Source organism: Scophthalmus maximus, chromosome 6, assembly GCF_022379125.1.
Source record: "Scophthalmus maximus strain ysfricsl-2021 chromosome 6, ASM2237912v1, whole genome shotgun sequence".
Lineage (NCBI taxonomy): Eukaryota > Metazoa > Chordata > Actinopteri > Pleuronectiformes > Scophthalmidae > Scophthalmus > Scophthalmus maximus.
This window is the reverse complement of record NC_061520.1, coordinates 11,822,744-11,843,011: the sequence shown is the minus strand read 5'-3', so window position 1 is coordinate 11,843,011 and position 20,268 is coordinate 11,822,744. Positions and strand designations below refer to the sequence as shown.

The window sequence follows — 20,268 nt, the reverse complement described above, 5'->3', positions numbered from 1 at the left end:
AACAGATAGCAGCTCAGTGCTGATATGCTCTGTGGATTTTTGCAAACTATTTTACATGGGATTCTGATGCTGGTATGTGGTTGTTAAAATAAATGGCTTATAAAAGATTTGATTTTGAAAACACAATGTTTATTAAAAATTACCAAAGAACATCAAAAAAACCAAATTACAAAAAAACACACTCAACAACAAAATAACAGAAAAACAGAATAAATCAGGTCATAAACACAGAGTGAAAGATGAGCTCTCCCTCCTTCACTGAACACACAGCCGTGGTGAAACACCACTGGTTTAAAAACACCACTGGTTTAAAAACTCCTGTATGTCGTTCATCAGAGAGTGGAACCTGAAGTCCACTCTCACTCTGGCTCTCACCAGAGACACGTACATGTTTGTCAGCTCGTGTCCGGACACATTTCCTATAGAGAAACAGGGCATTTTAGAAGAAAACTGTTCAGTTGCTGTACAATATCAGTGATTATTGGCCACTCACACATTCAAAATCATGTTTGAGACGAGTGCGCGTGCAGCGAACGACAAATAGATTTGAAGTAGAAAAATTCATGGCATGGTATCAACCACGAGAATTTTTTTTCACATGTAACATTATACAGCACTTTACTGCTCTACCGATATTGATTTTTCCCTCTCTCTGCTTCATCCATTATTAAATGCCTGTCTGCAACTCCCTCACACACAGAATAAGGAATAGCTGGTCAAAGTTTGGCTAAATAAAGGTTTATAGCTTGAATTAGACCTGGATAATTTGTTCACATCATCAGCATGTGTAAATGTAAAATTAAGTTTGGATCCATCCAGTGAAAGGTTTCTCATTCCCATGTGTCTTTCGCACATCCATTTCCATCCACGTTGCCAGGAAACCAGAAACCATGTTTAATTTTGCTGTTGATTATGGGGTTACTGGGTAAACATTTAAATGTTTTTCTTTAATAAACGCTTCAGCAAATTGAATGGTAGGAGTGTATTTAGTGTATTTTTGGAGAATTAGGAACCCAGGTCGTTGCAAAACGTAACATTTACTCGCTTCACATAGCTGGGATCTGCTGGGAAAAGAACTGTCCTGCAGCCAGCAAAACTCCTCTAGCTCAAGGAAATGTAAATCAAAAATGTGATGCTCTCATGAACAGGATTATTAAGAAACACTGGCATACACTCATATGCACATGCATTTAGGACAGGGAAACAGTCCTTAGTTAGTCATATCATGATATGTGGTTCTACGATTAAAACCTGCAAATGTTATCTAACAGCTGTGTATTATGCCTACATAACTAAATGTGTTGGAGTATGTTTGAGAATACTGACACACACATCATGTATTGAAAGCATTGCAACTTTTTCATAAATCATTCCTCCCTTGACGTCCGAGACCCTTTCAAGGGGTTCACTGATCTCGGCTCAAAAAGGATTACAAAATAAGAGATTTGGAGATTAATTTCCCCGCTTGAACAGGTCCTCAAATAGGCATATAAGATCATCAGATAAGTCAAGAGCGTTCAGACAGGAAGCATCATATGCACACTTGCACCCCGTGGTACCTGGCCTTCGCTGTTGGTGCTGTGAGGGCCAGCACAAAAACTGCCAGTGCAACATCACAAATTATGGCACCTATATTTTAATCCACACCAGTGACGTAGATTTCCCCTGGACCTACTCTCGTTGTAGTCATCGATCGCCTTGCAGTGGCGAGACATTTTTTTATTTTTAGCCATTTTCATATCAAACCATCTCTTTAATTTCCGTGACGGTGTGACCCACAGGTGACACAGCATTAAGAGCTCTGCTTTATTCGCTCTTTTAATTCCCCTGGTGATGCTGCTTAACAATTTTGGACTCATTTCTGGATACCTAAAAGCTTTCTTTTAAGTCTATTTTTGTGAATTAACCATATAAGACGAGAAGTATAGCCTATTATGGTATTATATTAGGGCGTTGATTTTGCCAATTTTCTTTCCTCGTGCAAAGTCACTCAACTGTGCACAGGAGGCATTTATCATGTTTACGCAAATCAATTACACACTTTTCTGAAGTAAGAAGTGTTTGCTAAATCTGACGTGTAATGTTCTTACAAACTCACTGTACTCACTCAATTTTGGCAAAAGAATACGAAAATGTTCTTGCATTAAGGCCCATCTTCTGTTTACTTTCATTTTGAATCTATACAGTATCTTTTTTCTGATTCTTTCATGTGTTTTAACTGACATGATGAAATTACATGGATTTTTAAATCATATTAATCATCTGCAGGTCTTTTTTGCTTTTTAATTTTTTTTTACAATTCCCATTACCATAGAGCTAAATACGTAAGATATTAATGTAACATTTCAGAATGTATTATTGCAGATGGGAGCTGTGGTATGACAGACACGCTTTTGGAAATCAGATTCAAATACTATAAAGTAGATGGAGCACTGTACTGTATGTGTAGAGCATTAAATAAATCCACTTAACTGGTTATTCAGAGGAGATATTTGTCATTTTTATTCTTCCTCAAGTTCACCTTCCTAGCATTTGCTAGTTTGGCTTTGATGCCCTTGATATTGAGCTGCGTTTCCTGCATGTCCCCACAGGTGATGAAGACGTACCACATGTACCACACTGAGAGTCTCAGTGCTGAGAGCAAGCTGAAGGAGGCAGAAAAACAGGAAGAGAAACATATCGGCAAGGCCAATGACATAAGCACCAGCCTGCTGCGTTATGGTCATGATGAACGTCCACAGCGGCGGAGCTCTGTCAAGAAGATGGAGAAAATGAAGGAGAAGGTCTGTTCTGGTTGACATGTCTTTGCATGATGATGGTGTATGCGCTTTACTTTAAAGGCCCTTTATCCCTATTTCAGTACAAATAATCTGAAAATGCATTTTTAACGAACTCGATTTCAGCACTTCTTTAGTCAATGACAGTGAAAAGTGCACTTCAAGCTCCAAGAAGCCCATTTCTACTATTACATTAATGACTGATTACTGTATATACGATAAAATCTGTTTACTGTTGCAATGCACTCTTCGAGTACATTAGGAATCCATTTTACATCCTGCATTGATGGGACCCTCTCCTTTTTTCTCACCCTAGAGACAAGCCAAGTACTCTGAAAATAAGCTGAAATGCACAAAGGCCCGCAACGATTATCTTCTCAATCTGGCGGCCACCAATTCCCTGGTGGCCAAATACTACATCCACGATGTCTCCGATATGATAGATGTAAGTTGACACACTCGGAGCCAAAGATGCAAATATTGATTTAGAGCTTTCTCTTTGTCCCAGTGGTTGTTTTTTTTTCAGTTTCAGTAAGAGGCCTTTTTATTGTCTTATGCTGACTATAGGCCTGTGTTTTACTTTTTGTTCTCAGTGTTGTGACCTAGGTTACCACGCAAGCTTGGCACGCACCATGAGAACCTACCTGTCTGCGGAGTATAGCCTAGAGACTTCTCGCCATGAGGGTTTGGACTTACTGGAGGGAGCAGTAGACGCAATGGACATCAGAGGAGACAAGCTGAAATTTATGGACACGCACAGTCAGATCTTCTGTCCTCCTGCACGCTTTGACTACCAGCCACACATGGGCGATGAGGTGAGTCACTGCAGAAGGATGGGAGTGTATAAGAATGTTTTCCTTTTTTTTCTTACTTTGGATTCAAAGTGCCTCTCTCCACGTTCCCTGTTGAATCCTTGTGGTGAAATCCCCTTTCTTCCTTTATCCCAGGTGTGTCAGGTAAGCGCGCAGCAGCCTGTCCAGACAGAGCTCTTGATGCGCCATCACCAGCTGCAGTCTCGCCTGGCCACGCTGAAGATAGAAAATGAAGAGGTGAGAGGTTCTTCAGATTAATGTCCTTTTACTGCTCAGAGGACCTGATGGCTAAATATACTGTGCAATGTTTTAGCTCCTGGTCGTATATCATTCTAGACACTCTGTGGATAATCATTCAGATGCAGTGAAAGCAAGGTTTTCTGCCAGAAAATTGTTTAGCTGAGGTTGTAAGCCATGGCCCATGCCATTTCCTGAACATTTCATTAGCAACTAAATAAAACAAGCCTAAAGCGTAAAGCGTAAAATTAAAAAGCAAAAAAATTGTGGTTATACAAGTTAAAACCGTAACTTGATGCAGTATTTACACTTAGATTATTGATCAGATCAAAGAAGCACAATAAGGGTTTCTTTGCAAGTTTTGGAGTTTTTTGTATTGTTACCTTTCGACAGAGTCTGGTTAGCCGTGTTACCATGTTTTCAGTATTTGTAATAATCTGATTCATACGAGCTGCTGGTGGCACCTTCAAATTTACTGTACAGACATTAGAGTCACATCAATCCTTTTATTGAGTGATATTCTAGCTTTGCTCTATTTTTAATTGGGATTGGCAGCCAACGCCCTCAGTTTTCATCTTTAATCCGACACTGACCCGTGGGGTCTCCACCCCAGCGTGCTACCTGGCCTGAGGGCCTCGAGTTACCAAGGCAACTGTGACTCACGAAGGTTTCCAGGATGCGCCGGTGCCTGTCTAGTCATGAATATGGAAATGCACACTCCATTTCCTGTCTGCCTCACATGGAAGGAATATAGTTAATCTTTCATGTCTATCTGCATCATGCAAGGAAGCTAATTACTCTGTTTACGGTGTGTCAGTCAAACTGCTGTGCGAACGGCCTGCAGTGCCACGTTCTACAACTAATTTCATATGGATTGAATTCAATTCTATATTGTAATTATGGAAATATTTTGCATTAAAGTCACGTTTCAGTCATGTTCCCGCTGCTGTGTGTGTGTGTGTGTGTCAGGTGAGGAAGACCCTTGATGCCACGATGCAGACCCTACAGGACATGCTCACCGTGGAGGACTTTGATGTTTCAGAAGCCTTCCAGCACAGCCAATCCACAGAGTCGGTCAAATCGGCTTCCTCTGACTCCTACATGAGCAAGGCGAACATCGTTAAGAGACGAGCCAATCAGCAAGAGACTGAGGGCTTCTACTTCACTGTGAGTTTCTCAGACAAATGCTAGAGCACTGCAATAGATAAGCATACAGAGAGAGAGTGGATGAAGAACGATTTTTTTTTATTTACAGATTTGACAGAATGATATGAGGTGACAAAGTCTTGACAGAGTCTCTGGCGCATAAACTCAATAGGGAGATATTGTAGTAAAGGACATCTGCCCTGAGCAGCGGCATTGTGCCCATGGAGTCGTGACACTGGTGGTGATGGTGGTTGATGTCTTGCAGCGACTGATGAAGGGAGGAATCTGAAGAGTCTGCAAAGACTGGGTGGTGATGGGGTGGTGGACAAGGCACGTAACAGCAGGGAGAGAAATCATATTTAACCAGTCTGTAGCAATGGTATTGGATAGAGAAGACCAGCTGATGAACAGCTGATCGCTAAAATGACAGCCCAGGGAAATGACAGCATGAAACCCAGGAGTGTGCATGCGTGAGAGGAGGAAAGGCAGGATGCATGAGACTTAAACTACGACCGAAGCATGTATGAGAGGAGTCTTCCTGACTGAACTTACGCTAGCGCTTAATTTTTTATCCGTCTCATCTGCAGAAATACAAGGAGTACTTGAACGGCAGCAATCTCATTGTCAAACTGCAGGCCAAGCATGACCTTTTGAAGCAGACGCTTGGAGAAGGTAAGATATTATGCATTAGTGGAGTGTAAATTTATGGTAATACTTGAAGGTCGGTTTAGAATTATGTGGGTAAAGTGCACACAATAGAAAAACTTTCAGCCGTACTAGAAGAAGCAAGTTTTTAGTGATTTCATGATTTGCAGAAATTGTTACCTATACCTTATCTATCTGGAGTTTCTGAACATAGAATGCACATTTATGTACTGAAGATGTCAGTTACTTGTCAACTTGTCCATTGGGTAACTGGCCACAAAAGACCAATATTTCATGATGGGCATTTAATTGGTTTATGTGTATTTAATGCACATTAACCACAGCCAAAAGGCTCTTTTTGTATTACATAGTTTGTCAGACTCTTTTGCACATATGCATAGTGCATCAAGTCAATGGTGAAACCTTTATGGATTGTACAATAGTGAATAGGGTGAAATTTGATTCATCATTTAAAAAAAAGAAAGGGTTTTCACATTGTGCAAATGTGTGCTGTACCAACCATGGCACACAGACCCTTTCACTTAGGAACATTAGATAACATTAGATAAGAATGAAGGTTGTGGAGTCTAAATGAGCCATGTTGGACTCATGGTACTGTCCTGCTCTTTTATTCTAATTCATTTATTCTGAATAAGAATGTATATGTTATGTCCCGTTTCATTGCGTTTCTGCCTTAGGACTGGAATTAATGTGTGTTTGACATGCAATTGGATTGTGCCGGAAGCTGCTCTGGACATGACATGATCCGCGAACAAACATTTCTGATTCGCTGGGTGGTGCGGGGCCTTTGTCCGTGTACAGTGAGACGTGTGTGCGAATTTGGTGCAGCTAACATGAAATCGCCACACTGCACAAAGCAGCTCCCACAGCCTCTTACTCTCGTTGCCCCTGGATACATTTTCACTCTGCAGAGCGAGGACACAGGCCATTCCCTTCTGGGGCTCTTGTGCTGTTTCTAGGGTGACCGCTAAATGACCGCTGCCTGGCAGTGAGTCAAATGCAGCCATGGCGCTCACCCCAGTGAGCCCGTCTGAATAGATGCCGTTCTCTCATAATGCCCCTTTCCGTTTCCATCTGCCAGCCTTCTATAGTCGGCCAGCACTCAACCGTACTGCTAACTTCTGTGATTGTAAAAGAATAGCGAATACTAATTTAGTCTCTTTTTCTGCTGTTTTTCCCTTTTAGGGGAAAGAGCTGAATATGGAACAACAAGGTAAGATGTCCAGTGACAAAGTGTAAAATCCTTCCTGTGGCAGACCACAGTGTGGGAGCAGGAGTTTAGTCTCAACTTTGCTCCAATTTGTTGGACAATGAATTGGATCCTAATTTGAGAAAGAGAGTTGTTCTTCCGACTAAAACTATGTTGAGACTGTGAAATTAAATCCCAGTGAGATGGATAATGTGCTGATGTTGTTGTGTTGAAAAAGTAATTATAATTTAACCAGAAACCAAATATTGACAAGGCAGGCTCACGACTAATTAAATTGAAGGGTTTGGCTTTTACTTGTTTAGATCCTTGCATCATTTCATTAAATGCAGTCAATTTGTTATTGGATTTTATGAGAGATAATCCTTGTAGTCATCATGTCTAAAGGTCGACATTGTCTGAAATATGCTTATTTGCTTTCTTGCTGAGAGTTGGGTTGGAAAAGGAATGCCACTGGGTTAGGGTTAGTTAGTGTTTGGATTAATAAAGCAAACAAGACGTTACCACAGTCTCCTGTCTTTGTGCCGAGCTAAGCTAATCGATTGTTGACTGTAACTTCATTTACCCTACAGACTCATCATCTAACTCTTGGCAAGAGAGCAAATAAGCGTACTTGTGAAACTAGCTTCTGTCTTGTGATGGAAATAACTGTGGTAAATAAATGTCAATGATAACATTTTAGGGGGGGAATGTCAGTATTTTAATGTCTCGTAATACCAACTGCATTATTATTCATATTGACCATGTACCAACCGTACACCCCCCACCCCCCCCACCGTCTCCCCAGGCCCCCCACTCTTCCCCCTAAACCCCAGAGAATGCGGAAGTCTAGACCTCGCTCCGTTTTTTACCATAAGCTGTTTAACGGCAATATGGAGGCCTTCATTCAGGTATTGGCCCATCTGTGCTCTTTGTCTCTCCATGAGCTCAGCTGTCTCGCTAGCAGTCCTTGGGGGTTCTCTTGCCTTTGACCACTCTTTTATTCAAATGTTGGTTCACTCATGCTCTGATTTTCCTCTTGCTCACTGCCTTGTCTTCACATGTCTTTTTAAATTTAAAGAGAGACAGGGTCGGAGGAAAACCAAATCAAACAGGCTTTAAAAGATGGCTTGTTTCAAAAGCACCATACCTGGTGGAGATTTGCCTTTGACGCCCTTGTTCTTGTGAGTCCCAGCCTCCAGACACACTGAATTAATTAGGCTTTATATGTGTCAGTTGGCCACGCACCAGACACGTTAGGCTATGCACATAAACACGTGCCCAGGTCCACTCTAAAGCTGGAGCATGAATTATTTTTTTCTTTTCAGCCAAAAAATGATTTAAATCTGTTGAAATAATAACAGTTTTGAAATTTGATCTATTTTCCAAATAACTTTTTTTTGGCAAACATACCAAATATGGTGAGGATTTACTCATTTTATCTGTTTTACATAATAATAAAGTAGATGCCTTTAGCTTATACAGTGTTACAGAAGACAAATTCATTAATATGTACAGTATATGCCATCTCAGGCTGTGGGAAATTGATACCAAATGATCAAAATCAATTGATAATGAGAATTGATGTGTCCACCGAATTCAGCATTGAAATTTGAGTTTTAGTCACGGTCAGACAGTGATTTCTGGATGGAAAAATTCCCCACAACCCTGTCGTCTCGGGTATCACCCTCCCTCCCACACACTCCCCTCTGAGCCGTGTCTTCATATGTCGCACCCCACAAGGCATTGATGCTTTGGCTACTCTCTCAGGCCAGGCCTCCTCTTTTTCTCTCTCTGAAAGATCTGTCTCTCCCACTAACCTGTTGTGGTTGTTGTTGTTGCCTCTCTTCCTCTGTCTACGTGCCTTACTGCCCTGTGTCCAGGGGAAGACGGAATGTCCGTGCCAGGAGTCAGGTACTCTGTCTTATAGCAGGGCGGGATCATCACACTGTGTTCAATACGCTAACCAACATTTCTGTGCCTCTGTCCTGTCGGGGTTCCTGATGGGTGTAGTTTTTTTCACAATATACATGGTGGCGCAACACTTACACATTTTGTTCTTCTTATTTTTTGTTCTGTGCACTAAATATCAGCTAGTTATCAATAGTTAAATTATTAATAATACTCACCCATCTCTGTGAATATTAATTCATTTAGCTGCTAACTCTATACGCTTCCAATAAAAACACCCTGTTGGCATTACTGTTTGTTTTCAACTAAATTCTGTTATTTTACTTGAGATAATATTCATTCGATTCTTTCCGGTGTAGGACTCAGGGCAGCCTATACCAGTGGTGGTTGAGAGCTGCATTCGATACATCAACCTGTACGGTAGGTGTCTGTCATGCTCATGTGTTATCTCTCCAAAAATTATTTAAAATGTACCTGGACTATTGCATACCTTGTCTCGCTGTCTGTCAGCATAAGTTACTTTTATCAGTGCTTGTGAATTTGTAGATCAGTCTTAACAACATTAATTTTAGCAAGCACAATAAACTAGTTCTCAACAGTTCCCCTTACATTCAGTCAAGCTGAACCACACAATATATATATATATTATTCCCCTAAATATGCCTGTTTTGTTTTTTTCTCTCCTCGTGATCCATCCATTATTCCCTGGGAAATTGGTGAAAATGTCCCGCAATGTTCAAAAATCATGGATTCGCCTATTTCCCCAGATCCATGCCAAACTTTTAATGGGTTCTTTTTTTTTGGCCCATTTCCATTCTGTTGTTTTTCCATAGTCCAGCTGTAAATCAAACCGACCAACACACAAATAGACATTGCTTTCTAAGAGTGTCAGTCAATGTGGTGTGTACAGTATTGTGTCAAATGTTTCTCTGCTGGTTGCCACTCTTATAAATGTGAGGAAGCCAATCATTTGAATATTATGATGATGATCTATGCGTGTGCATGTGTGTGTGTTTGTTGTGATACATCCACTCTTTCATTCCACAGGTCTTCAGCAGCAAGGTATATTTCGAGTTCCAGGCTCCCAGGTCGAAGTCAACGATATTAAAAATGCATTTGAAAGAGGTTGGTCCCAGTGTTCTTGGCCATCGTCTCTTGATTGATTTTAAATTGCGTTTACTCCACCTCAAAAGCCACAGTCTCTCCCATGGGCCATGAAAGTGCAAATTACGAGCCTGTGTGTCACATGTAACCCTGTAATGGACATGTAACCATTTTAGATGCATAATACATAATATTAGCATCTTGGGGTAATAATATATAAGGAAACATAACAGCAGAACTGTTTATATTACCCTTCCAAATGGAAATACACATTTAAAAAATATATCAGTGCCAAGTTACACGGACACTAAAAGATTAATGAGTGGCTTTCATGTATGTTACGTCTATAGGGGAGGATCCTTTGGTGGATGATCAGTCTGATCATGACATCAACTCTGTGGCAGGCGTTCTGAAGCTCTACTTCAGGGGACTGGAAAACCCACTGTTCCCGAAAGAGCGTTTCCTCGATCTCATATCTACCATCAGTGAGTCGTAGATTCAAAGATTCAAAGTCAAAGATTTGATGCTTTTACTCAGTGTTGCTTTCTACAGTCGTTTAGTAATACTTTCTTGTTTTTTTAGAGCTTGACACGGGTGCAGAAAGAGCTCATCACCTTCAGCAGATAGTTGTGACTCTTCAGCGGCCCGTGATCATCGTCATGAGATACCTGTTTGCATTTCTCAACCAGTAAGTCCTGCCATGACAAAGTTCGAGTGCGATGCTGATCTACAGTAATGATACTTACTGCTTCTGTCTCTCCAGTCTTTCCCAGTACAGTGACGAGAACATGATGGACCCCTACAACCTGGCCATTTGCTTTGGCCCCACACTGATGCCCATACCAGATGACCAGGACCCTGTGTCCTGCCAGGCGCATGTGAATGAGGTCATTAAGAACGTCATCATCCACCATGAGGTCATCTACCCAACACTGCGAGAACTGGAGGGACCTGTGTATGAAAAATGCATGGCTGGAGGGGAAGAGTACTGGTAAGTAACAGGACAAGTTGTCCAACATGTGCTGCTATGTAGTTTTTATATTATAATTTATAGTGTCGTACACAATAAGTGGTCAGTAGAGGGATCGGTTCATGAGATCAGTTGGATGCCAATGTTGGTCTGGGGACAGCCACCATTTCGTAGAATCAGGACACCCCAATAAAAATTCTTCCAACACGAATATGCGTATCAGTGTTTATGTTTGCCGATATGCACCAGTATAAAATCCTTTGACTTACAAAATAATGTATGTTAGCATTATCAAAGAAATGTATGTTTTCTTAATCCAAGTTCTATAGAGTTGGTTGTATTTGTTTTTTTCTTTTTAGTTATAATTATTTATAATAAAGTTTATGGTTAAGCTGTAAAATGTCAAGCCTCAATTACATTTCTTTGACATAAGGGTTTGATAGCGACATCTTAGAATCATTGCCATTTTTTTTAATGAATACATTTTTTTATATATATATATATTGGCCAATATATGGGTATCAGAATTGTTTTACTCGTTAATATTTCTATCAGTGATGGGCTCCAATTTACATGGGCATCTTTTATTACTTTTGTTTTTGGCCTTCAGCAGTTCTGAGTTAGAAATGTTGGCATCTCTCTAAGTTACAGTCTATTTAGTACAAAAATCCATCTTATTGGTTAAAAGTCCCTTACAGTGACATGGGCTGCTAACTAACTCACTTAGCTGTCACTTTAACAGATATGAGAATCATCTTAAGGAAGACTTCAATATTGAATATGGCTCTGGGAAAAAATAAAACATTTATTTGTGTCGTTGTTCTTTTCTTGTCTCAAACTATTTGTAATGTTTTCATTCAGTGAAAGCCCCCACAGTGAGCCTGGAGCTCTCGATGAGGTAGACAATGGCACTGGTCCCAACACTAGTGACGAAGGTGGGTCACTAAAGACACTCGGTCCACTGTGAGTGAAAAATACTACCTATATGAGCTGACATAGGAAATACTGAGAACTCTTTGTGTTGCAGAGGTGGAGCAGATCGAGGCCATAGCGAAGTTTGACTATGTGGGCCGAAGCCCTCGGGAGCTTTCCTTCAAGAAGGGAGCCTCTCTGTTACTCTACCTGCGAGCCTCTGAGGACTGGTGGGAGGGCCGTCACAACGGTGTGGATGGGCTGATCCCACATCAGTACATTGTGGTGCAAGACATGTGAGTAAGACCCATTTTTTTTCCCAGTGCACAAGAAGATAATTATTATAATTTGTCATTATCTCATACAGAGCTCATTTCAGTGTAAAACCCCAACAGTAAGTGATCCGGTCAAGGAGCTGGTACCTTGGTTCTACTACAGAACAGCTACGTCGGGCTTGATCATTACTTATGTTGCTCTAATTTCCCAAAATAAATGTTTCTTTTCTTACTGTCGCCATGTGTGTGTGCTTGGCCTTATAAAACCAGTGCCTTTGTAAGGATCAGTGTAAATAAAGGGATCACATTTTCTTACCACAATTAGTTGTAATTAAAACGAAACAAATGGCCCCCAATAGGCATTTAGCTATATAGCAATAAGGAAAAAACAGAAAAAAAACACTTAAAGCAGAAAAAAGGACCCTAGACAAACTGCTGTCCATACTGGACAACGCCAACACCTTCACCAGGCAGAGGAGTGTGTTCAGTGCCCGACTGCTGTCCCAGTCCAGCTCCACCAACAGACTGAAAAACTCTTTCGTCCCCCTGGCCATCAGACTGTACAACAGCTCCTAGTAAAAAGGCAGGGAGGACAATAGGAAAGGACAATTTATTTCAACCTTCATTTGCACATTTTCCCATTTTGCACTGTAGTAATAAGCTAGTTTTTATAGTTAGTTTAATATTTTATTTAATTTTGTATTTTCATTTTATGTAGGATTGATGTATGTTTAATGTATGTATGTTTGTAAATGCTGCTGGATTCCTGAATTTCCCTGGGGATAAATAAAGTATCTACTAAACTAAAGCTAAACTAAATCACTCGTTAATCTGTGCTGCAGCCTCTCCTCCACCACGAGGTAGGTAACCAAATTATAGTTAGATTAAGAGGAAGAGTGATGTGTCTACTACCATGAGTTGCTGTTAATTTGTGGCTGTGCCGACTGATTTTGTCAGCATGAGTAATGTGTTTCACTGGGTTGATCACATTTTTGCCTTGTTTTTGTGGCAGCAATGCGATTGTTAAGGATTCATACTCGTGTGCTTGGAGAGATCGAACGCATAGGAAGCTCGGTCTCTCACAGTAAAAGCCAATATGAACATTTCCTGAAGACAGAGGCCATTTAATCAAGAGCCATCCTCTGCTGTTTGTCTGTACCAGGGATGATGCATTCTCCGATAGCATTCAGAGGACCGACAGTGAGGCCAGCAGCGGATCGCACCGCGATGACAGAGCCTCATCCCGAAACGAACGCCAATCTCCTTGTGACCACACACCTGAGCACCGTTTTGGAGCAGCACTGGGAAGGTAGGGGTCAGTTTAGACTAGTGCGAGATCACAGTGCAAGTACTCAGACTCCAGAAGTCAATACCAGGGAAAAAAGTATGAATCTCTGTTATCACCTTTTCATAACTTTGGTAGAGTGAGAGTGCGATCAGATGGAGCTGCAGTTCCACGCCACAGGAACAGTGCTGACACCCACAGTCCGCCCCGAGCCGCAGACCAGCCCCCCAGAGTTATGCCTCGGCCCTGCAGCCCACACAAGATGGTTGTAAGCAGGGGCCTCACTGACAGTCCCGAGAAACGGCGCCTCGCCACGTTTGGCAGCGCAGGCTTCATCGGCCACCCTGACAGAAAGGCCTTCATCGACAGCCACTCTCAACGGTCTTCACCCAGCACCACTCGGCATGCAAGTTTGGGAGACCACAAAGCTCTTGAAGCTGAGGCGCTCGCTGAGGTCTGCAAAAATTACACACTATTATGATTGTTTATCTTGCTTTTCAAATTTACTGTCACCTGAGGGAAAAAGAACAACTAAATTCCGTAACTTCTGCATTAGAATATATGTAAAAGTTTTTTTGTGTATCTCAGCTATAAGGAGAAATCTTGTATTATCTTATCTTATCTCAGTTCTTATTTTATATTTTAATGATATTAAAGGATAACTCCTGTAAATAAAATTATTTTTTTAACCAGAAAACATTCAGTACAGGTCAAAGGGATTTTGAAAAGTCTGCCGCCCATCACCTGTGGTTTTAGTTGCTTCTTCTCTGATTGTGACTGATCCGTTTCTATCTTATGTTTCCCTCTGCTCACGTTTGTCAGGACATAGAGAAAACAATGAACACGGCTCTCCACGAGTTGCGGGAGCTGGAGAGACAGAATGTAGCCAAACACGCCCCCGACGTTGTCCTGGACACTCTGGAGCCTCTCAAACACCCCAGTGCAGCCCAGGATCCACCCTGCAGCCCCCTGCACACCATGGTGATCCGGGATCCAGATGCAGCGCAGCGACGCAGCAGCAGCAGCTCCTCCTCCGAGACCATGACCACTTTTAAACCTTCCCTGTCGGCGCGCAGGCCGAGCGCACCTCTGAGGCCCCCGCCTGTCAGACCTGTTCGGCCTGCTCCAGTGATCGGACAGGGTCAGGGACCGCACCGCTCCAGCAGCTCTAGTTCCTCTGGGCTGGGCAGCCCAGGCATCACCCCCACTGACAGGGTCTTCCCCAAAGCTCCCTCCCCATCCCCATCCACCTCCTCCTCCTCCTCAGACAAACAAGGTAACATGTAGCTCCGGTCTGTCACAAGGCAAGTGGTTGCAGGACACTGAATACTGAGTGATTTGTGTTTACCATCCCACCCCTACACTTCTTTCTGACAGCAAAGCAAACATTGACACCTGGTGCGTATTATGAATATTACCACTAAACTTGTATATCGTAGGATGGATACTGCTGGTTTCTGCCCACACATTTACTCAACGGCGGACAAGTTGTTGTGCTCTTTTACAAAAAAAAAAACATATTACACAGAAATAGGATTTAAATATAGGAGAAAAAACCATTTTATAGAATGGTACCATGCTGAATAGCCATGCTGGATTAAAAAAAAAAAAAGGGATGCACTGGAAAATACTTGTGTTCATTGACAATGGAACGTCTCATCGAGATGCTATTGGATTCACAACGTTGTTGTGAGCTCTGACTTTGTGTCTGGTTTCCTGTTCCATTATGAGGGAACACTTAAGGGAACATTTCACCACATCCTGTAGACGTCCACTCTGTGTTGGTGGTTCATATAGTCTATTATAATGAGGATGTTTCCTCAGAGAGCCTGTGTCAGTGTCATTCAGACCGTAGGCGAATAGTGAAATCAATATTAATCAAATGCAGTTCTTCTAATGACCACTAGATGCTGACTCTTAACGTTGTTCACCACTGAGTGATGATACATATATATTCAGTGAATGCAACACACAGATGGCATCAGTTCATCTCTTATGGTTTTGGTTAATGCTTTTCTACAAACACAAACTCTGAACAAAAGATATCACGAATATTAATCAGATGTGCTATACAAAAATGATACACACAATTTCAACAAAATGGTGATATCCTATCAAACTATTGGTTTTTATACATCAACAAAAAAAAAATAGTCTGAGTCCAAGTGAACTCATGTAGCAGCGCACACATCACGTCGTCGAGGCGTCTGCCTCTTATGCCCTGCTAGCACTCTGCGACTGTGACTCAGAAATACATATTGTTTGAAAATATATATCAGTTCTGGGAAGCAATTTTATAATACTTCTCAAGTCTAATAACAGGAGACAAGAATATGAAACTTATCTCAGCCACAGCTTTATTTTTCCTTTTTCATAAATTTTGGAATATGGACAGCAGAAGTAAACCAGACTACAGTTACCCAGAGAACACTGACAATTACTGAGGACATTATTACGGACACGCCACTTCTATATTAACAAGTAAATAAAGATGAGCATCATCAAAATGCTCTTATTATACTGTCATCTCTCTTTATACAAAGTTAATCTGTGTTACCTCAACAAATAAGGAAAACATTCTCGTACAAGTGACTAATGCACTTAAAATAAACACTACAGGGAAGTGTGCTGCATCTGTGGGTTCTGTGTATTTTATGTGGATGAAATTGTGCTCGAAACATGTTAAGGCACATGAACTATCATCGAAGCTTACGTAATGTCTAGGTTTCACATGGTCAGCTCCGGCTGTGTGGGAGTTTAGAAGAACTTGTTTACTGTCGGTGATTCGTTGTCTGTCTAATGAGGATGATCTATATATCTTTAAAGTGTTACAGGTATATTTGAGTGAATATATACATACTGTTTAAGGATACTTGTATAAATAACATTGTATGATAGAAACAGGATATATTATCATCTCTAGTGTGTAGATCTTTTTTAATTCCTATCCTCGCACAAACATTAACAAAACAATAAATAAATGAAGCATCACCGGAAGTTCTCATTTTCATTTTTGTGATTAAAAATGTGTAAAGCGCAGAACGGAGATGACTGGAGATGAACCGTGGCTAATGATTGTTGTGACACTGACACCAGATTAATTGGATATGCCCATAGCGTTGTGTCTATACGAAGAACATTGACTGAAAAAAGTATCATTCTTCAATAATAAGCTATAGTCTCCTGTTTACACTTATATAACCATATCATATCGTCCACAATTGTCTTGATTTAAAACAGCTCAGTTTACTATGTGCTCCAAGAGGTATTTCACTGCCACCTACTGGTCAGAATAACATTTTTGCAACAACATATTTGGAGGGAAAAAAAACAGCATTTGTTGCAACAATGTTTCAATTGAAAACTAGAAAATGAAGAAATTCCGGTGGGATTGCTGCCTTCGTTGAAAGCTGGAGATAAACTGTCTTATATTTGTACCTGACTCTGGATTTAGATGGTGAATAGAATTTTATCGTAATGAGGAAAACATCTTAATGTTGCTTTTGGTGGGAAACTGCAAAGAGGGGGAGACTTAGGGCTTCCACTACAAAAAGAAGAAAAAATTGAAATGGTCCAACTGCCAAATGTTCTCATCAACTCTCAGCCACCTGTGGAGAAGGAGGAGTATAATGTTTGAACTAAAGAAACCCAAATTGGTACAGAATGTTCAAGTTCTTAAGCATTGAACTTTTTAAATTTTAAATATGAAACATTGCCATTATTTTTCAGTCTTTAAACTTTACTTTTTTACTTTTAAGTGCTGGCTGCACTCAGGAGGGGCTTGGGGAAAAGAGTTTACACCGTCAAAGTTCAGCTTTATGGTAATTTTTATACCTTGTTGGTATGTTTTTTAAATTGGGATTTAATTGGAATTTACTATTTACTATAGGCTACAGCAAAATTCACTTTAATACAACGACTCAACTGCATATACATTTTGAACTGGTTATAGATTTCTATGAGATCCTGATTCATTAATTTCAAAAGGAAAAATAGAGATAGACATAAATTTGAATATTTCAAAATGTATGAAATATATCAGAATAGTGAATGCATCCAATAATGTTCTATTTGAGCTAAACAAATTCAAAACTAAAAAGAAAATGGTGGCGAGGTCGAAGAACACATAGTGGGCATCAATTCAACCGATGAAGAAAGTGCAAAATGAAATGCATCACAAAATACCAGATAAGACTTTTGATCAGATTAGCTAGATTTTAGATTCACATGGTTCACACACTTGACATACTTTTACTATGAATATACTGAATGGTTCACATTTATGAAATGCTCATCAAGACATTCAGTTACCACTTGTTCCCTGTGGATGGAGCCATTGTCATCCATGTTAAAGAATTGCTTGCTCAAAATTTCAAAATGGTAAATGTATCTCCGGTGGAACCACCAATAACTTAAAGAAACATGTTTAGTGTTTTGTGTTTATGTAAAATAGACATATACACAATATCCTGATCAGGGTATTTCTGCTTGAATGTTTTTCCTTCTTCCTTATGTCCGGCACTCAAAGTCAGGTTAAATTCAGTTTGGTGTGTTTATTGAGTGGGAATCATAATCAGATTATGACCTTGCTTGAGGCCTGAACAGCTGGTAAGAGGGAAGGGACCACCACCCGCGGACTGACACCCAGCTTTCCCGGTTGTGTCTTGTGCAAAAGGCCTTTTCGTTAATGCTGTGATATGATTAGTGTGGCCACCAGGGCTGTAGCTTACAGAATGTTGGGGATGAGGAATATGGATTTATTTATTGTGGCACCTCTCGTCATGATACAGATCACATTCTATGAAGTGATTCGTAGAATTGACCCACTTGCGTGCATTTGATGGAGTTTTCTGACTCTCTAGCTGCTAAAGGCTCCTCCAAAGCCGCAAATGTTTGGTCACAGGAACCAGGGTTCTTGCAGACCATTGCTCATTTGCCTTTCCAACCCGGTCTAAAGACAAGAGGAGATTAGGTAGATTAGGCTTCTAATTTGACAATGAAGCCGATGCAGAAGTACCTGAGGCCTGTATTCTCTGGAATCACCAGCAGGGGATGACTCCACTGATAACAAAAAAGAGGTACGTTTCTACAGAAGTCTATGAGAAAATGACTCTACATCTCACTTGATTTATAAGTTTATGGTCTTAATCGCTAGTTTCAAGTCTTCTCCAACACAGCATGATGTTCATTTTGTATAAGTTATGGTCTCACTTAGAGAAAAAATTGACAATAAACACTGTATGCATTGCAGCGTGGACACAGCATGATTGACAGATGATCATGATAAGTAATGTGATTCAATAAGTCCTTAGGACAAGAAACAGATAAATAATCCCGTAAAATGTTTTACCATGTGATTTTTTAAATGTTTCTAACGCAGATTAATTTCCTCCATTTATAACAAATCTGTTTGTAAGATCTGCTCTCTTTAGTTGGAAGCAGGGGCTTGTGTTTGTTTCGAGCACCTGTTTGACCTCGGGTAATGCAGTTTGCACATTTCACTTGCTCAGTTGGTCTGTTGGCTTCTATTTAATCATCGGTTAACATGTTCTAATTCAATAGAACCCAAACGATGTGGCCATCTAACGTGTAGATAATTGATGGGACTGTGTTGTCTCACATCACAACGAGTTTTCAGGTGCAATAGAACCATTTCTCTGCGTTTCTCTTCAACTGAAAACACCATGGAAAACATATTGTCAATTAGTTCTAAGTCTTGTGTTTCTTGTAGTTTTTTCTTCTGTCATCTGGCACGATAAAATCAACTCGGTTAATACAAATGACTTTTTTCTGTAGAGCTAAATTACTGGAATACAGAATGATACTTTGATTGTTCCCAAACACATAATGAACAATAACATACATCAAGGGATCACTGTCCTATGCAGTTGTACATAATCAATCTGTCAGAAAATAAACCAGTCAAGGATGAATTTCTTCCTACGGTCCAACCTGCTTCCGTCACTGGGGCAAATACCTCCGAGTCATCTCAGACACATAAATGTGATTAACTCCACGCTGCCGTTTGATCTGTGCATTTTTAACAAAGTTCAACCTGACAGGGGGAAAAGAAAAGGTTCTTATCAACACACACACGGTTGAAAGTAATGAAATGGTGGAGGCTCTTTCAATGTCAATGTTTTAGTCAAGCTGGACTTCCGACAATGTGGGCCACTGAAACAGACAATTCTTCAGAAATGTATGTTATTTATTTTCTATTTTTAAAAGTTAAGCATTCACAAATTGTTATATTTACCATGAAAATCCCGTTCCCTGACCCCCCGCCCCTGGCAGGTCCAAACAGGGCTTCCACACCATTAGGTTTCCTCAGAGCGTGTGGTTTCAACTGACCTGAACTAATTGTTGACCACAGACCAACCGTGTAATGTGACTCGTTCATTCAGACGCCCCCCAACGTTTACATCAGTCGACGCTCATTGTTACACTTCATATACCTCACAGTCCAATGTCACAACTGACAAAAACAAACCACCATCAGTGTGAATATTTCGTCCGGGCCAGATGCACATCGGGAAATATTAGGTGACACTTGTGCAGAGTGCTCTCAACTGTCCCTTGTTTCTTGTTCTTGTTTATTCCCAACACAGGTGGGAATAAACACAAAAAAATGATTTTTGAATTCAGCCGATTTGTGTTGATGGCTGACCTTTCAGAGTAACACATGTAATTGTATACGTAATGCAGTAATTTTCCTTCTACACCCCCTGTATGTATTACAACCTATATCTGGGAAAGTTGCGAAATGCATATAAGCAGCAGTAACCTGAAAATGGAACGCAGACTTTATCGAGAGTATATCTAGTTTCATATACTGTACATTGGCTTGTCAAGGCTATATTCTACAGTGACTGAAAGGTCGGGACAGCAGGCCGGTATGATTTTCAGTCACGGTCAGAAACAGCTGCCAACACTTGTCTTGTTACCTTATTTCCCTGCAGTAACATGCCTGAATGCTCCATGTTCCCT

The 20,268-nt window shown here is 40.7% G+C and overlaps 1 protein-coding gene across 5 annotated transcripts in view; it reads left to right on the top strand.

Moving 5' to 3' along the window:
* The window catches only part of LOC118309182 (SLIT-ROBO Rho GTPase-activating protein 3), a 29,693-nt gene extending 13,421 nt beyond the window's left edge, over positions 1-16,272 (top strand). The window contains exons 5-22 of one of the 5 annotated variants that reach the window (XM_035631007.2): positions 2,592-2,783; positions 3,094-3,222; positions 3,371-3,592; positions 3,725-3,826; positions 4,796-4,993; positions 5,560-5,644; positions 6,824-6,851; positions 8,708-8,738; positions 9,095-9,155; positions 9,783-9,860; positions 10,190-10,324; positions 10,422-10,527; positions 10,603-10,830; positions 11,671-11,744; positions 11,837-12,017; positions 13,159-13,305; positions 13,420-13,735; positions 14,104-16,272. In XM_035631007.2, coding sequence (XP_035486900.1) covers positions 2,592-2,783; positions 3,094-3,222; positions 3,371-3,592; positions 3,725-3,826; positions 4,796-4,993; positions 5,560-5,644; positions 6,824-6,851; positions 8,708-8,738; positions 9,095-9,155; positions 9,783-9,860; positions 10,190-10,324; positions 10,422-10,527; positions 10,603-10,830; positions 11,671-11,744; positions 11,837-12,017; positions 13,159-13,305; positions 13,420-13,735; positions 14,104-14,568 — 2,778 coding nt within the window. In that variant the 3' untranslated portion in view covers positions 14,569-16,272. Of the gene's footprint in view, positions 1-2,591; positions 2,784-3,093; positions 3,223-3,370; positions 3,593-3,724; positions 3,827-4,795; positions 4,994-5,559; positions 5,645-6,823; positions 6,852-7,632; positions 8,576-8,707; positions 9,156-9,782; positions 9,862-10,189; positions 10,325-10,421; positions 10,528-10,602; positions 10,831-11,670; positions 11,745-11,836; positions 12,018-13,158; positions 13,306-13,419; positions 13,736-14,103 lie in introns of those variants that run through there. The other 4 variants (XM_035631006.2, XR_004793434.2, XR_004793433.2 and 1 more) reach the window with 4 other exon arrangements.
* Positions 16,273-20,268: the final 3,996 nt, after the last annotated feature.